General features: G+C 26.0%; 4 protein-coding genes across 8 annotated transcripts; 2 read left to right on the top strand and 2 right to left on the bottom strand.

Moving 5' to 3' along the window:
• Positions 1-184: 184 nt before the first annotated feature.
• LOC100750206 (sorting nexin-2) lies at positions 185-2957 on the bottom strand. The gene is made up of 7 exons (XM_003492665.4): positions 2754-2957; positions 2319-2570; positions 2002-2248; positions 1760-1924; positions 1567-1688; positions 1069-1368; positions 185-995 (listed from the first exon to the last, which is right to left on the bottom strand). The coding sequence occupies exons 1-7, from the start codon at positions 2853-2855 to the stop codon at positions 648-650; spliced, it is 1536 nt and encodes a 511-aa protein (XP_003492713.1). The 5' UTR covers positions 2856-2957; the 3' UTR covers positions 185-647.
• Positions 2954-5044, top strand: LOC100740108 (vesicle transport protein USE1). Of its 4 annotated transcripts, none has more exons than XM_012390529.3 (6): positions 3109-3127; positions 3602-3705; positions 3785-3834; positions 3979-4217; positions 4293-4610; positions 4772-5044. In XM_012390529.3, exons 1-6 carry the CDS (start codon positions 3109-3111, stop codon positions 4810-4812), a joined length of 771 nt encoding a protein of 256 aa, XP_012245952.1. In that variant the 3' UTR covers positions 4813-5044. The 4 variants fall into 4 exon arrangements, with proteins under 4 accessions (XP_024226299.1, XP_012245952.1, XP_024226298.1 ...); XM_024370530.2 differs by lacking the exon at positions 3109-3127 and adding an exon at positions 3283-3436 and having other exon boundaries at positions 4772-4812; XM_024370531.2 differs by lacking the exon at positions 3785-3834 and having other exon boundaries at positions 2954-3127.
• LOC100748021 (gamma-tubulin complex component 4) lies at positions 4910-8345 on the bottom strand. Of its 2 annotated transcripts, XM_024370528.2 has the most exons (10): positions 8235-8342; positions 7970-8129; positions 7742-7880; positions 7462-7661; positions 7267-7361; positions 6886-7190; positions 6341-6811; positions 6085-6262; positions 5787-6009; positions 5466-5714 (listed from the first exon to the last, which is right to left on the bottom strand). In XM_024370528.2, exons 2-10 carry the CDS (start codon positions 8036-8038, stop codon positions 5466-5468), a joined length of 1929 nt encoding a protein of 642 aa, XP_024226296.1. In that variant the 5' UTR covers positions 8039-8129; positions 8235-8342. The 2 variants fall into 2 exon arrangements, with proteins under 2 accessions (XP_012245949.1, XP_024226296.1); XM_012390526.3 differs by having other exon boundaries at positions 4910-5714; positions 7970-8345.
• Positions 8346-8526: 181 nt separating this feature from the next.
• LOC105681330 (zinc finger protein 420-like) lies at positions 8527-11707 on the top strand. The gene is made up of 3 exons (XM_012390484.3): positions 8527-8743; positions 8896-9034; positions 9233-11707. Exons 2-3 carry the CDS (start codon positions 8906-8908, stop codon positions 11657-11659), a joined length of 2556 nt encoding a protein of 851 aa, XP_012245907.1. The 5' UTR covers positions 8527-8743; positions 8896-8905; the 3' UTR covers positions 11660-11707.
• The last annotated feature ends 2941 nt before the right edge of the window (positions 11708-14648 follow it).

A 14648-nucleotide genomic window follows, 5' to 3' on the forward strand; every position in this document is an offset into this window, starting at 1 on the left:
AATAGGGATAGATATTATTTAACGATTTAATTTTATTGTAATTTATAGTTAACTTTTTAACATATAGAAAAATATGATATCTTTATCCCACACTTATCAAAGTATATATATTATAATTATATTAAATTTAATAAAAATTTTATTGGAATGCCTATATACTATCCTGAAAATAATGTGAAAAATCTTTGTTTTAACAAATAGATATTTAATGTTCTCTATTTATACAATCTTAATCGATTTTTATTATCATATAACATTTCTTAACAAACAGTATTATGCGCTTTATATCTCTAATATAAACTAATAGTAAGAAGACTGTAAACGCATGATACTCAGGAATAATCGACATAAAAGAATTTGAATGAAATATGCCACGTTTTTTGTTGCTTTTCCATGTATAAAAGCATTATTGGCAGTATTTCGAAATTATTGTTTATGAATTTTCCAAATATTGCCATAAGATGATAATTCTTCCATTATTATGCAAACATTATTATTGTACCGCAAATCGATAAATGTACGTTTTCCATAAAACGTTATTTACCATTCATTAAAAGTTTGCTTTAAAAAATTGCACGAAACTTTTCATTTATAGATTTTGCTTTTCCTTATAATAAGAAAAAGTTTCAATATTATTTCAGGAATGTTCATGCCACTGCTCGTGCTTCAGGCAAAAAGCTTTCCCAATATTTAATAAGTTGGTTTTGGTATTGTAACATGGTTTCCAAATATTCTGTTAATTGTTTCTTAAAGTCTTCCACTCTCACTAATTCAAATCGTTCAACTTCTTTTTTAATTATCTTCGAAATATTGTCAAATTCTTCTTGCCCTCTATCAACTTTTGCTTCCCATTCTATTACTTCAGTAGCAGCTTGGCTCGTTTTGTCAGTTCTTCCAGATTGTTCTAATCGTGCTTTCTGTTCCCTTTTTTTATTTAACATCATTTGAGCATGTTGCCAATTTTGAAAAACCTTTACTCTTTCATGAAATACATCCTAAAATTGGCAATATTTTAAAATATCTAAAATGTTGGAATGCGCAACATTTATATGTAAATAAATTACTAACCTTTATTGCTCCAATCAGTGCAACATAATCTCTTAACATTTCTCCAAACTGATACAGATCGCTATTACTTTGCGCTCTTCTGATCGCTTCTACTTTTTCCAATGTCTCAGCTAACTGAGCTAATGCCCTTCCAAGAGATGCTCCTGGTTCGCCATGACCAAGAACTGCAATGGATCTTGCTGTTGCACCAGTACATGTTGCTAATTCTCTTCTCTGATTAGTTAAGGTATCAACAGCAGAATGTAATGCACGCAGTTGAACATCAAGAGAATCAATTTGTGATGTCTTTTCTTCAAACCACTGAAAAATAAGAAAAATGAAAAATACTGCTTAATACGAATATATTTTATAAATTTAATTACTAAAAATTTTCGATATAATTAATAAAATAAATGATACGAAATATTTATTATATATATATATACACATATATACATATATATATATTTTATATATATATATTGCAAATATAAGTTATTAAACATTCTTTAATTTTACTTTATCAGTTTCATCCATTTTATATGTTATCTTGTTAACAGTTTCTCCAACTTTGTTAAACAGCCTCATTACTCCTTTACCACTAAGTGCAGATGTATTAGTAGCTTTAGGTAATTCCATATCTGTTTAAGATATACACAGTTATAAGTATGATTGCATTTAAAAAGTTATTTTATTTTATACTACGATTTACCAGCTTCTAAAAATTCTCTAAAATCAGGATCAACACTAAGCACTGGATGAGCTGCAGTTCTATTCAAATATCTTTCAAGTGCTGCTCTGCGTTTTTCAATAAATTCTGTAGAACTGGAATTTTGTTCTTGATTCTTGTCGCCAGACATTTTAATCTTAGTTGTCCCTAATCACATAATTATTTCATTTATTTTACTGAATAGTATGATAAAAATAATATGACTTCAAAATATCTATCAATACCAATAACACTCTTCTCTGGAGCAGGAGGAATTATTCTGCCATTTCTAAGATATTTATCTGTTAATTTGTCATGAAGGCCAAGAAAATCACTGAAGCGTCTAATAACACTGAAATTTCTCTTTCTAAATATTGGCATATTTGTTTCTGTCTCAACTTTGTAAGCAACATAAGCACCCATTCCATCTCCTATTTTTTGAGGAGAAGTTACAGTAATTTTTAAGAAAACATCAGAAGAATCTGTCGATACCTGTAAAATATAAACTATAACATATACTTTTTAACTTGTTGTTATTAACATTTAATAATCTAAAATATACCACATCAGGTGACTGAGTCTGTATAACATTTGTGGAAAGTACATCTGTATTATCGTTTATGGGAACATCATGGAGATCACCTATGTCAGTACTCATTGGTCCCAAAGGTGAACTTAATGGTCCTGGTGCAGGACTTGATACCGATGAAAATGAATTTTCTTCTGGTGCATCTCGTAAAGTTAACTTTGGTAATTCTGTTTGAATAGTTGATACTCCGTTGTAAGGAGGTGAATCTTCTAATTGACTTTGATCCTATGTTTAAACAATATTAAATTTTATCTTACAAGGAATGTTTCAAATTATTACAAACGATCTTATTATATTTTAGTAACAAATTACAAATATTACATTTAATACAATAGAAATAAACTTGTGAACCTAATACATAGGTTGTGAAATTTTTACGCACATGTCTGAAAACAATATAAAAACTACCTGTACTGCTGATGCAAAAATATCTTCATCGTCGTCGTCTAAATCATCAACTTTCACGTCATTAGTATCAAATAGCGGCGGAGATTCTTTTATATCAGCCATCTTAGCGATTCTGTCAATCTACCGAGAAATGTACTGGGATCGGCCCCCCAAGTGATGTATGCCGTATGCCAACGTCAATCGCTATCTGTGACTATCGTATTTCTCAAAGTACCTATCTATATTCGTGTATTATAAACTTTCTAACTTATCTTTACTACACATTCCGCGCGCCTTAGTATAGAATTCTCACACCTGTAATATGTAATATACATAGAACAAATTAACAATTATGTTATTATAAAGGCGTCTACTGATGAAGTCAGTTAGTTGCGGTAGGATCAAAAAATGCATTATGTACCGTTTCGTTCACAATAAATTGTTATCGTCTAGTTATGAATTTGTAGCGGCATATTTAAAAATGATAACAAAGAATATGTACATAGTGTACTAATTACTTTCGAAATAATACGTGTAGCCAGGTGTACTGTAATATTTTAAAAAACCGACGATTAAAAATTTACAAACTATTAAACATTATTCTCAATGCATAATATATTAATTTAATAAATAATTTAGATAGATGTTTCTAGGAGGATTTTGTAAACGTGTAAAACAGTGTGCAAATGACATAGATACATAATGTGTGGTGCTTTTGTATCAGTTTGTGGTTACTTCTGCTTTCTGTATATATTTTACATATGTAATCTTTAATCTCGAAGTAAAAAGGATTAACTTGGAAAAACGTTATATGTTTATATATAGTACTTATTTATGAATTTCTTTTATAACTGTTTATTAATTACCAGAAATGAATCAAATGTCCAGAGAAGAAATTGATATCAGGCGACTTTTAACAAGATGTGAATTCATGGCAAAAGATGATCCTCATAAGGATTGGAAGCTTGAAAAGGTTAAAAAATAATTTAAATAATGATTAATTATTTAAAATTAATATAATTTATTCAAAACAAATGTATCAATTATTTCAGTACATCCTTGCTTTGGATGATATGATCAAACAATTACAAACATTACCACGGTACAATTCTATTTTATTTTTTAATAAAAATATATATTTATTAACAAAGATTTCAATTTTAAGCAATGTGCGCCATATGAGCAACATGACAACTTAATGTACTTGAAATTATTATAAAATTATTAAAATTTAATACTTTTTCAGTAAACCATCTAAGGATACCATGATGGGTTACATTAAACGAATAGATTTCCTGAAGGGATTAGTAAATACAACTAAACTTACAAGTCCAGTAGATAGAGTTGCAGCTGTACAAATGTTACCAAAAAGTTCTACAACGTTTAATGATTCAATAGGTCCAAATATAACAACCCAGATACATCAAAAAACTTCAGCAAAATATAATAGAGAATTGCGTGCTGAATTATTCCATAGTGATAAAGGTATATCAATATCACTATTTGTAAAAAAGATAATTTACAACTATAATAATCATCTTTTTTTTCTGGGGACATTAGAAGATGGTATAAGACAAAGATTAACTAGTACAAACATGCATGATGATGATTTAGGTGCAATTTTAAAATATAATAGAAATATTCAAGAAAAAATTGCTGAGAATATGCTTTCCATGACTAGTAGCATAAAAGAGCATGCTTTAGCAGCAAATGCCATTATAAAAAAAGATATTGGTTTACTTGAAAAATCTGATAAATTAACTGATGTTAATACAAGTAAATTAAAAACAGAATCACTAAAACTGCAAGAACAAACACAATCATATTGGCGGTGCTGGATGTGGGTGATGATCGCATTTGTTTTAGTTGTATTTTTCAGTAAGTATTAGTGCATAATGTAACTCTATTTATGCTATAGTATTCATAATATTGAAATATCATAGCATAATTTTGTAATTATTAATTTTTATGAAATACATTTATAATGTACTTGTATGAAATATGATAAGAATTTATACAGTAATAAAATTATTTTTCAGATATGGTATTATTTATAAAAGTTGCAAAGAAAAGTATTTAAATTTGTAAATACATTTATATATATATCCACAACTGACTTGGGTACATGAGAGGTAGGCTATGTACAAATGTGAATATCTTCAATTCAAATAAAATCATTAATATTGTTATTCTTATCATAAGCATATCTGTATATATTTTTCATGATGAATTTTCATCTATGTGTATATGTGTTGACTACACTTAGTCAACAATATGGTAAATGAGAATAAAAATATAAAATTTTTAATTTCCTCTATGAGAATTACAATTATTTATCCTTCCATTGATATCACTGAATGTACTCAATAGTCTGGCTGAAGTTTAAGTTAAATTATTCACTTTTAATATATTTAATTATCATAATAAGTAATAATTTATTTTCAATAAACAAATGAATGAAAAATTTATTTCAATACTTGTTATGTGTTACATTCATTTAAAGATATTATTTTTTCTTTTCTAATATATTCCTATTAAATTAAGCTCAAAATTGGAGTTTTACATAATTGTACTTTTCACTGTCAAAAAAGGACTAGTACTTTAAATAAAAAAAAAAGATAAGTTCAATATATACATAATAGATAAATTTATGCAAAGAATAATTTTAAAACAAAATACCATAGATACATCATATGTTTCTCCATTATTTACTGGTACTCAAATAAATCTTCTTTACATTTTTTTACTGAACCATCTATTGAAATCCAATCTCAACAATAATTGAGCTAAATGCTCTCCACTTGGTTGTGCACGTACTCTATTCAATGTTTTGGTTAACCAACCCATTAAACTATCAAGAGTATCAGATAATGTTTTAAGCTCTTCTTGTTCTGTTAGAAGCAAATTACCTACTTCCCACATAGATGCTTGTAAGATAAAATCATCACAAAGTCGCAATAAGAGTTTTATTAATTTGTTGACCTATCAAAAATATTTATCAAATGAATTGATAGATAAAAATTAAAAAATTATTTAAATTAAAATATAACGTACAGGATTTTTTCTTTCTGTTGAACTCCCTAATAAAAATGTTTGTGACATAACATTAGCCAAGAAAATACAGTGTGCTTTTTGTACATCTTCAAAATTTCGGGTATTTTTCATATTTGTTTCCATTATAGTATATTGACTTTCTAATACATCAACTTGTAAGTAATATTGTAAATTATCAATAATGAAAATTAAATTATTTCTTAGTTGAATTACACCAATATCACTGTAATAATGAAAACTATTAATATTTGATAAAAATCAGATTGTTTATGTAGAAAATATTAGAATCATATCTTACATGTTTTTATAATACATATGCTCACTCCAAAGGTTCCATAAATCAATTTGTGTTTTTTTAACCCTTAGCAAAAATTTGAATAATGTATTGTAATCATTTAAAGCTGATGGATTAAATAACAAATGTAATGGCCATATGACTTTGTACTTTAAAGTAATCATACCCCACCCACGTCTTTCTATAATAATATCAATACTATATTATCGGAAGATTTGTCCACTTAAAAAATATATCATTAAATAAGAAAATATCTTACCAATTGGATCTTCACGTTCCTTTTCAGTAAATTCTGTACCTTCTACCTCAATATCTTCATTTTCATGTGGTGGAACTGGAACTATAAAATTAAAACTATCCATGGCATTTTCATCATTTAAATGCATTTTCCTTAAGGCCATTTGGAAAGCTAAATTAATATCCCTAGAGGTATGTTGTGTTGGACATTTATTTAATATATGAGCTGTAAGTCTAATAAACTCAAGAAACAAATCTCCACGTCCCATAAGAAAGAAATCTTTTACTAATTTAAGTTGTTGCACAAGTTGTGCTTCTTCAACAGCAACTCGCCATAAAAGTTCTGTTATACATTGTTTCAATTCATCGATTGTACGTTCAAATTCAACAATATTAAAAATATGTTTTTTTTGTAAATTTTGAAGTTTAAGAAAATATTCATATTCTTTTTCTCCCCATATAGAAGTTTCAGTTTGATCAACTATAGCAAAATCTGTTAATAGGTAAACAAGTTAGTGGTTTCATTTCATGTTTTAAGCAATTAAAAATTTTTTAAATATAAATTACCTTTTTTCTGTCTTGGGTCATTTCCAAACATTATAATAGTTTGCCCTATAGTTAAGATTTTAGTTGCTAAAGATGGTCTTATGTAAGAGGGAAGTAGATCAATTTGAACGTCATAATTCCACATATCTGCAGTAAATTTTGTATTTATTTTATCAAAATTATCCTTATTGTCTACTAACATCAAACTGTTTTCCCTCTCAGATATTTTTTGAATAAAAAATTCATTGTACATATCTTCTATATGGCCATATAAAAGCCAGCTAGTTAAATGTTTATAAAAAACTGTATGCACACAGTGAGACATTCTAAATGAAATGAAGTAATTGGCAAAAGTAAATATGTAAAATAGTAGAAAACAAAATAATGTAATATAATACTTACTTTTCTATTGCAGATCTAACATCAGGAATACCAGTATACATATTTTGATGCAAACATTGCAATAGTTTACAGCCATGAATTTTTTGTGTGCGAATCTGGAATAAATTAAAATAATTAATTTTTTATTTAAGTATGTTATATATCATTTTATATGATATTATATTATATTATTTTATACTAATATTCTTTATTTACCTCTCTTATGATAGAATTTAAAACAGAAAATAGACAAATATATTTTTGGATACGACAAAGTATTAGTGACAATGGAGTATAACTATCACGAAGAACTACATCTTCTAAATCAACAATCTCCTTACGAAATGGTTCCAAAGATTCATCTATTCCTTCACAAAGAGCTTGTAAGTATAAACCACGAGGAACATCTTGTAAATCTACAATTTATATTTAAGAATTAATGATTTATAAATTAATATATAATGAGATAAATTTTCTAATTGCTAAATTGTAATACTTTGAGTAGAATTTAAGTCATCAGATGTGGTATATTCTTGAATGAAATTCCTAATAATATTACATTGTTCAACTACATCCAATATTTCTTTAAGTAATACACGTTCACCAGGATGTAAATATTTTTCAAGATCTACAGTCTGAAAACAGCACATTTAAAAAACACAAATAAACTGTATATATAATTCAAAATGAATTACAATATCAATAAATATTATATTATAATTACATCTGATTCCAATATTTGCAAAGCATTGGTTGAACATCCCCATAATGACATTAATATTTCATGCAACATTTTATTGATATTTTTTAATTGGATGAAATATTACTCTCTCAAATTAGCAACAAATTATGTTGCATATGAGTTAGTGAAAATAGCATATAAACTGCAAATTAAGCATGTAACCTGTCAATTCATTTGCCAAAATTTATTGTTTTGATATATAAAAGACAGAAAATATTGAACGCATTATAAACAAGAAAATTTATACTCTTTTATCTATCCATCTTGTTTGTATCAAATTTTTCATTATAGAATTAACTTTTACCACTAATACATTTTGTACATTTCACTGACGTGCTTTTATTTTCTTTCAAATATTTGTTTCAAATGATGTATATATACATTCTACATACGTATGTACATAAATCATAACTTAAAGACCATCTTTTCATGTAACCTCCATTTGAAAATGTGTATTTAGTAATTATTGGTTTGCATGAAGATTTGTATAGTATGATAGAGTTAAAGATAAACAACTTGCCAAACGTCATTTATATAGTATATATAAAAATTTAAGTTACTATTGAGAAAAATATTTGCTAATGTTGTAATTCTAATAATATAATTATAATACTAAGTAATATCTAAAATCTCTAAAACAAAGCTTAATAAGATATATACTATTTATAACAAAAGAATTATGTTTTAATTAATGCAGGTAATTACACCTGCATAAAGATATAATAACCTCAAATAAACAAATCATCAAAACTATGTGTAAGTGTGGTATATTTTAGTGAATACATATTTTTTATAAATTTCAACTAATTACTCAATGATTTATTAAGATATGGAAAAATATTAATATATGCAATATATTATACATTTTTAATCTTTACATAAATTATATTTAATAATAAATTTTTCAGAGATCTAATTATGGATACTTCAAAGGATACATTAATATGTCGTTTATGTGGTGTAAATCTTGTAAAAGGAAAGCATAAAAGTATCTTTGAAGGATCAACAGATTTAATACATAAAATAAAGGAAACATTGCCAATTTCAGTACGTTAATATACAATACGTGATAGAAATTAAAAGTATTAATTGCAGTTTAAAATCTGAACATTTTATTTAAACTTAATGATTATTAAAATATCTTAATAATTTATCTGTTTTATATAATAAAATATATATTATTACATTATTAATATATCATATGAAAAGGTTTTGAATTAATATTACCTTAAATGACTTTTACAGATATCTATTGATGATAATGGCTCAAAATATGTATGTTTGTCATGTTATGACAAAATTACTTTTTACTACAAATTTATTCAAGAAGTATTGGAATATTCTAAAAGATTAGAAAATGTATCACAAATAGAATCCTTCTTTGATCTATCTAAAGAAGTAACAGACTTTTCACAAATTCATAGTGATGCTATATATACATGTCCAAATTGTAATGTAGATTTAATGATTTTATTAGTTAGTAATCCTCAAGGCTGTGATTATACCTTCCAAATCTCATTAGCTATGGTAAATCATTCTGAAAACAAACATATAAAGAAAAAGAATATACAAATACATAAAAATGTAGTACATCTTAATAATACTAAAAATAATATACATTTAAAACATGGAAACAAAACAACAATTACTGAAGATATTGAAAATATGCCTAATCAAGAAGTAAGCCTAACATTACCTGTATTAATCTCAACAAACTACTACAAAGAAGAAAATTTAAATTGTATTGATGCATTATCTAGCAAACAAAACACAAAAATTGAAGTAGAAAAAGACACAAGAGAAGATCTTAAGGAATCTAATTCTGTTCATCTCTCAAAAATATCAAAAGTACAAGAAATATCACATGTGTCTAATAATTTAATGGATTATGTTTATAATTCTGCAGATCCATTAGTGAAAAATGAACCTGAGAGTGATAATACTTATTGGCTAGACAGTGAGACTGATTATAAAAGTGAGAAAGATACATGTATAACATCACAAGACACTATGCTTGAACAAAATGATATACAAGATGAAAATGATATATATAAATCTTGTTTAAAATATGTATGTAAATTATGTGGTGCTCGCTATCTTTCACACTTAAAATATGAATTTCACATGGAAAGACACAAGCTAGGTAAAACAGATAGATATGAATGTACATTATGTGATAAAGAAACAAGTAATGAAAACTTATTATGGGATCATTATTTTCACACACACAAGAGTTTACAACGTTATATTTGCGTAGAGTGTGGAAAATTATTTACAAAACGAACTAGATTGAATGGGCATCAAAAAAATTATAAACATTCTGGTGTAAAACAAATACAAATTGGTACTAGTGAAGATGATATTAGTGAAGATGTCATACAAAAAGCTATAGCAACAACAAAACAGGAGAAAGTATCTATAAATTGTAATCTTTGTGGTAAACTAATTTCAGACTTAGATCCAGATGCTATTAATGACTTAGTTACATGTGCTACTTGTGAAGATTCTACACTTTCTTTAATGATAGATGGAAATGAGACAAAAGTTATTTCTCCACGTCAATATCATTGTTCTAAGTGTCCTAAACATTTTGTACGAAAAGAAAGACTAGAATTTCATGAAATGAGGCATAATGAAAATATGAATGAATTCATTTGTAGTACTTGTGGAAAAGATTTTAGAGCAGAAAATTCTTTATATGAACATTACCTTTTTGTTCATAAAGGGGCAAGACCTCACATTTGTGAACTATGTGGTAAGTCATTTCAGTTAAAAGCTAGATTAAAAGAACATCATCGAATTCATACAGGTGAGAGACCATATCAATGTGATATCTGTGGTCAACGATGTAGAACTACAAACGCTTTAAAGCTTCATAGAAAAATTCATTTTTCTCATAACAGATATATTTGTAACGTATGTAATAAGTCATTTAGTAAAAAGCAAAATATGAATGAACATTTAGAGAAGCATTGGAAAAATGATAAAAGTGTAACATTACCACAATTATTTACATGTCCAATTTGTGTAGAAGATTTTCCAACCTACCGTATGTTAAAATATCATATGGTACAAATTCATGAAATAAATAATCAGGATCCAATTTTAATAAAACAAAAACCATGGTATGAATGTGCAGAATGTCACGAGAAATTTAAACATCAAATGTCTTTAAAAGCACATAAAGAGAGAGTACATGAAGGAAGAGTAGACCCTATTTATCAGTGTGACATATGTAATGCAACATATAAAGTAAAACAACTTTTAGTAAATCATATTAAAAGTAAACATGATGGTGAAAGACGTTATAAATGTGCTCAATGTGAAAAAGGATTTAATGACACTAAATCTTTATATAATCATGTATTATTACATACTGGAAAAAAACCATTTGTCTGTGAATATTGTAATACGAGTTTTAGAAGAAAAGACTCCAGAGATTATCACCGTAGAAAACATACTGGTGAACAACCTTATCAATGTCCAGATTGTGGTGAATCATTTTCTACCTATAATAATCGATCTAAACATCGAAAGAAAGAACACGGAGAAGGAGATCCAGAGTGTCCAGAATGTGGAAAAAAATGTAATAATCAACAAGAAATTAGAATACATTTAAATAAACATCTGGGAGAGAAACTAAAAAAATTACAAAATATAAAATCTAAGTAGATATGATCTACATACAATTCAAACAAAAATACAGTGAAACTAAATTAAATTTCTAAATTAAAATTGCACTGATTAATTATAATTAGTAGATTATTTTATTTACAAAAATGTATTTATTTTAATTATTTTATATATTTATAAATGCAATTTAAAATTAAAAGAGCTGACTAAGAATGTGGACTAACATCTAATTTTTTACTGTTTCATTACAATTTAAATTATTTTCATTAATTTTATTTTACTTAAATAATTAAAAGCAGGAATTTCTTTATCTTTCTTCCATAAAAAAATGACATGTAACTTGCTACTAAATAATGTATTAAAATATTTCTTTGTATATTTTAATCATTGAATTATTATTTCATGAAATAAATACATTCATATTAAACAACTGAATAATAAATACTATATTAAATAGTATTACTATAAATACTATATTTTATTAAACTACTTGTTATTAAATATTTTAATACAAAAGCTTATTAGCATTTTACACAAAAACTTATACAATTTTATACAAAGCTTCCTAAAAGAAAATAATTTTTTCTTTGCTTGTATAAAATTAATATCATGTTTCTAGAAATATTTTTCAACTTTTGTATATGTTTGTAATATACTTCATTTTTTTTTGTTTTTGTAAGATATATTTACTATAATATTTCTAATTTAGAATGATCTTAATAGCACTCAAGTAAATTTATAATTATTTGGTTTATAAGGATAATAATATGTGTATTATACTACTGTTTCAAATTAGTCCTTCATTATGTATATAATATCTTATAGAGTAATTAAGTATGAAACATAAACAGCATATACTGCAATGTGTTGCAAACATAGTACCTGAAATTATCTATAAAAACATTGAAAATTAAATTTTAGTATTTGAAAATAAACTATTGTTAAAACTTCAAATGTAGAAGAAATATGAAGATTCCAAAATAAATAAATTCTAATTACTCAAGATACCACTGTAACTACAGGAATGCTTACTAATTTTAGTGTTATTAAGGATTTAATGTTGAAAATGTCATAAACGTGTTTCACAACATCAAGGCAGTTAAAAATATTAAAACTATTTGACGTATTTAACATATCATTTTTTACTTTAGCAAAGCAATATAATTTATATGTATGTATATGAAAAAACTCATAAATATAAACAGCATTACAAAAATAAAATATTGAAAAATCATTGCAAAGTAATCTTTATTGTGCATTATTTCAGTTTTATTCCACACATACATACATTCAGTTATGTATTTATAACATTAGTACAATTTTCTATAATACTGTAATTACATTGAATATATTTACAATAAAGAATTATATGTAATTTATTATACATGTACATAGTTAACATTTTCTAAATATACTGTATATATGACATGTAATTACTTGTTATTGCTGTGAATAAATTATTAAAAAAATTTTATAATAAAAACCAAATAAGCATTTATATTTTTAATTTTTTTGTAGTATAATATTTTCCATGCAACCTTATTAATTAGTATAAAATATAGTTTCTATGTTCCAAAAAATATTTAATAATGTAATAATTTTATTTATAATTGTTGAATTAAAATAATAAGATTTGAGACTTTTATACATTGCAACATCTTTATTATCATATTACAAAAATTAAAGTGCTGCTTAAATATTTATATTTATATTTAATATCATTTTTTCAAATATTTATATATTTACAATGAAATATATAATATCATAACATAAGTGGATGAAGCAATAAAAAAGAAAAGAAAACGCATAATAATTTTTAACAGTAGTAGTGTGCACGTTGTTCTCATATGTAGATACAGTCAAGGTAGACACGTGCAGCTGAGACAAATGTCAAAATTTAAATGGTTGCGCCTCAGTGTCCGATGCGGCGCTGTCTCGCAAAAATCAGGTGGTCGAATTTACCAGCTGTGTTACTTTGTACTTGCAATCGTACATAACAAGGCATTTAACTTTTTGATGTAGGAAAATCTGCATTTTCAGCAAATATAAAAGAATCGTACATAGTATTTCGTATTGCTTGTAAATATCATTCAAATTTCCTTAATTTTTTGGAAAATCAACAAAAATAACACATGAGGAACTACTTTTACGCGGAGTAATATCGGAAACCGTTCGAGCGAGTCAATATTTATCCTGCTTTTTTACTGTAATCATGGTTTACTTTACTTGAAAAGTAAATCGTGGAGAATATACTTAAATTTTAGAAAGCTTCTAATAGAAAATTTTTTGAAAGTCTACATTTATTAAATGGCTATTCATCAAAACAATTTTTGCGGAGCAATAATGACGTGCTACGATCGCACAGACGCAAACCAGCTTCGTTCATTGGCTGAAGGAAGTGAGCGATTCACACATACGTAACACATGCTCTTTTCTGCAAGTACATATTCACCAACACCAATCTAAAATTTTCGTAGCAGATTCAGGAATGTATCTATCGCCTGAGATCCCTTTAACATTTTAAAAAATATCTTTCTTATTTCAGTAATTTATTGTCTCAGATTATATGTTTAAACATCCATTTCGTAACAAAACAACATTGCATGTAGTGATAATAATTTTTTATTGAGATCAAACTAATAATCCTATCAAAAAGTTTTTAATTTGAACAAAAACATATAAAATTCAACTTTACCATTGCATTACTAAATATAAACATTATATTTGCAAATTACATTCGAATTATACTTCTATAATCGTAAATTTAAATACCGTATAATAAACAATTTGCCATAGAAGTAGAATGATAATTTCATAGAATTAATATAATAATAGCGAATGCAAAGGCGGTAAAAATAATGTTTGATGTCTAAACAACTAAAATATTATGAAAGTTTATGTACAGCTGTAAAAATTGCAACTATTTAATGGAAAAAATAATAGGGAGTTTAATGGTAATGCAATCGAGAATAAGCGTGATAAATACGATCCTGGTTGCTCAGCACAAGTAGGGGTGAAGGGAGAGGCA

This window comes from Bombus impatiens, unplaced genomic scaffold (genome assembly GCF_000188095.3).
Source record: "Bombus impatiens unplaced genomic scaffold, BIMP_2.2 scf_0814, whole genome shotgun sequence".
Taxonomy (NCBI): domain Eukaryota; kingdom Metazoa; phylum Arthropoda; class Insecta; order Hymenoptera; family Apidae; genus Bombus; species Bombus impatiens.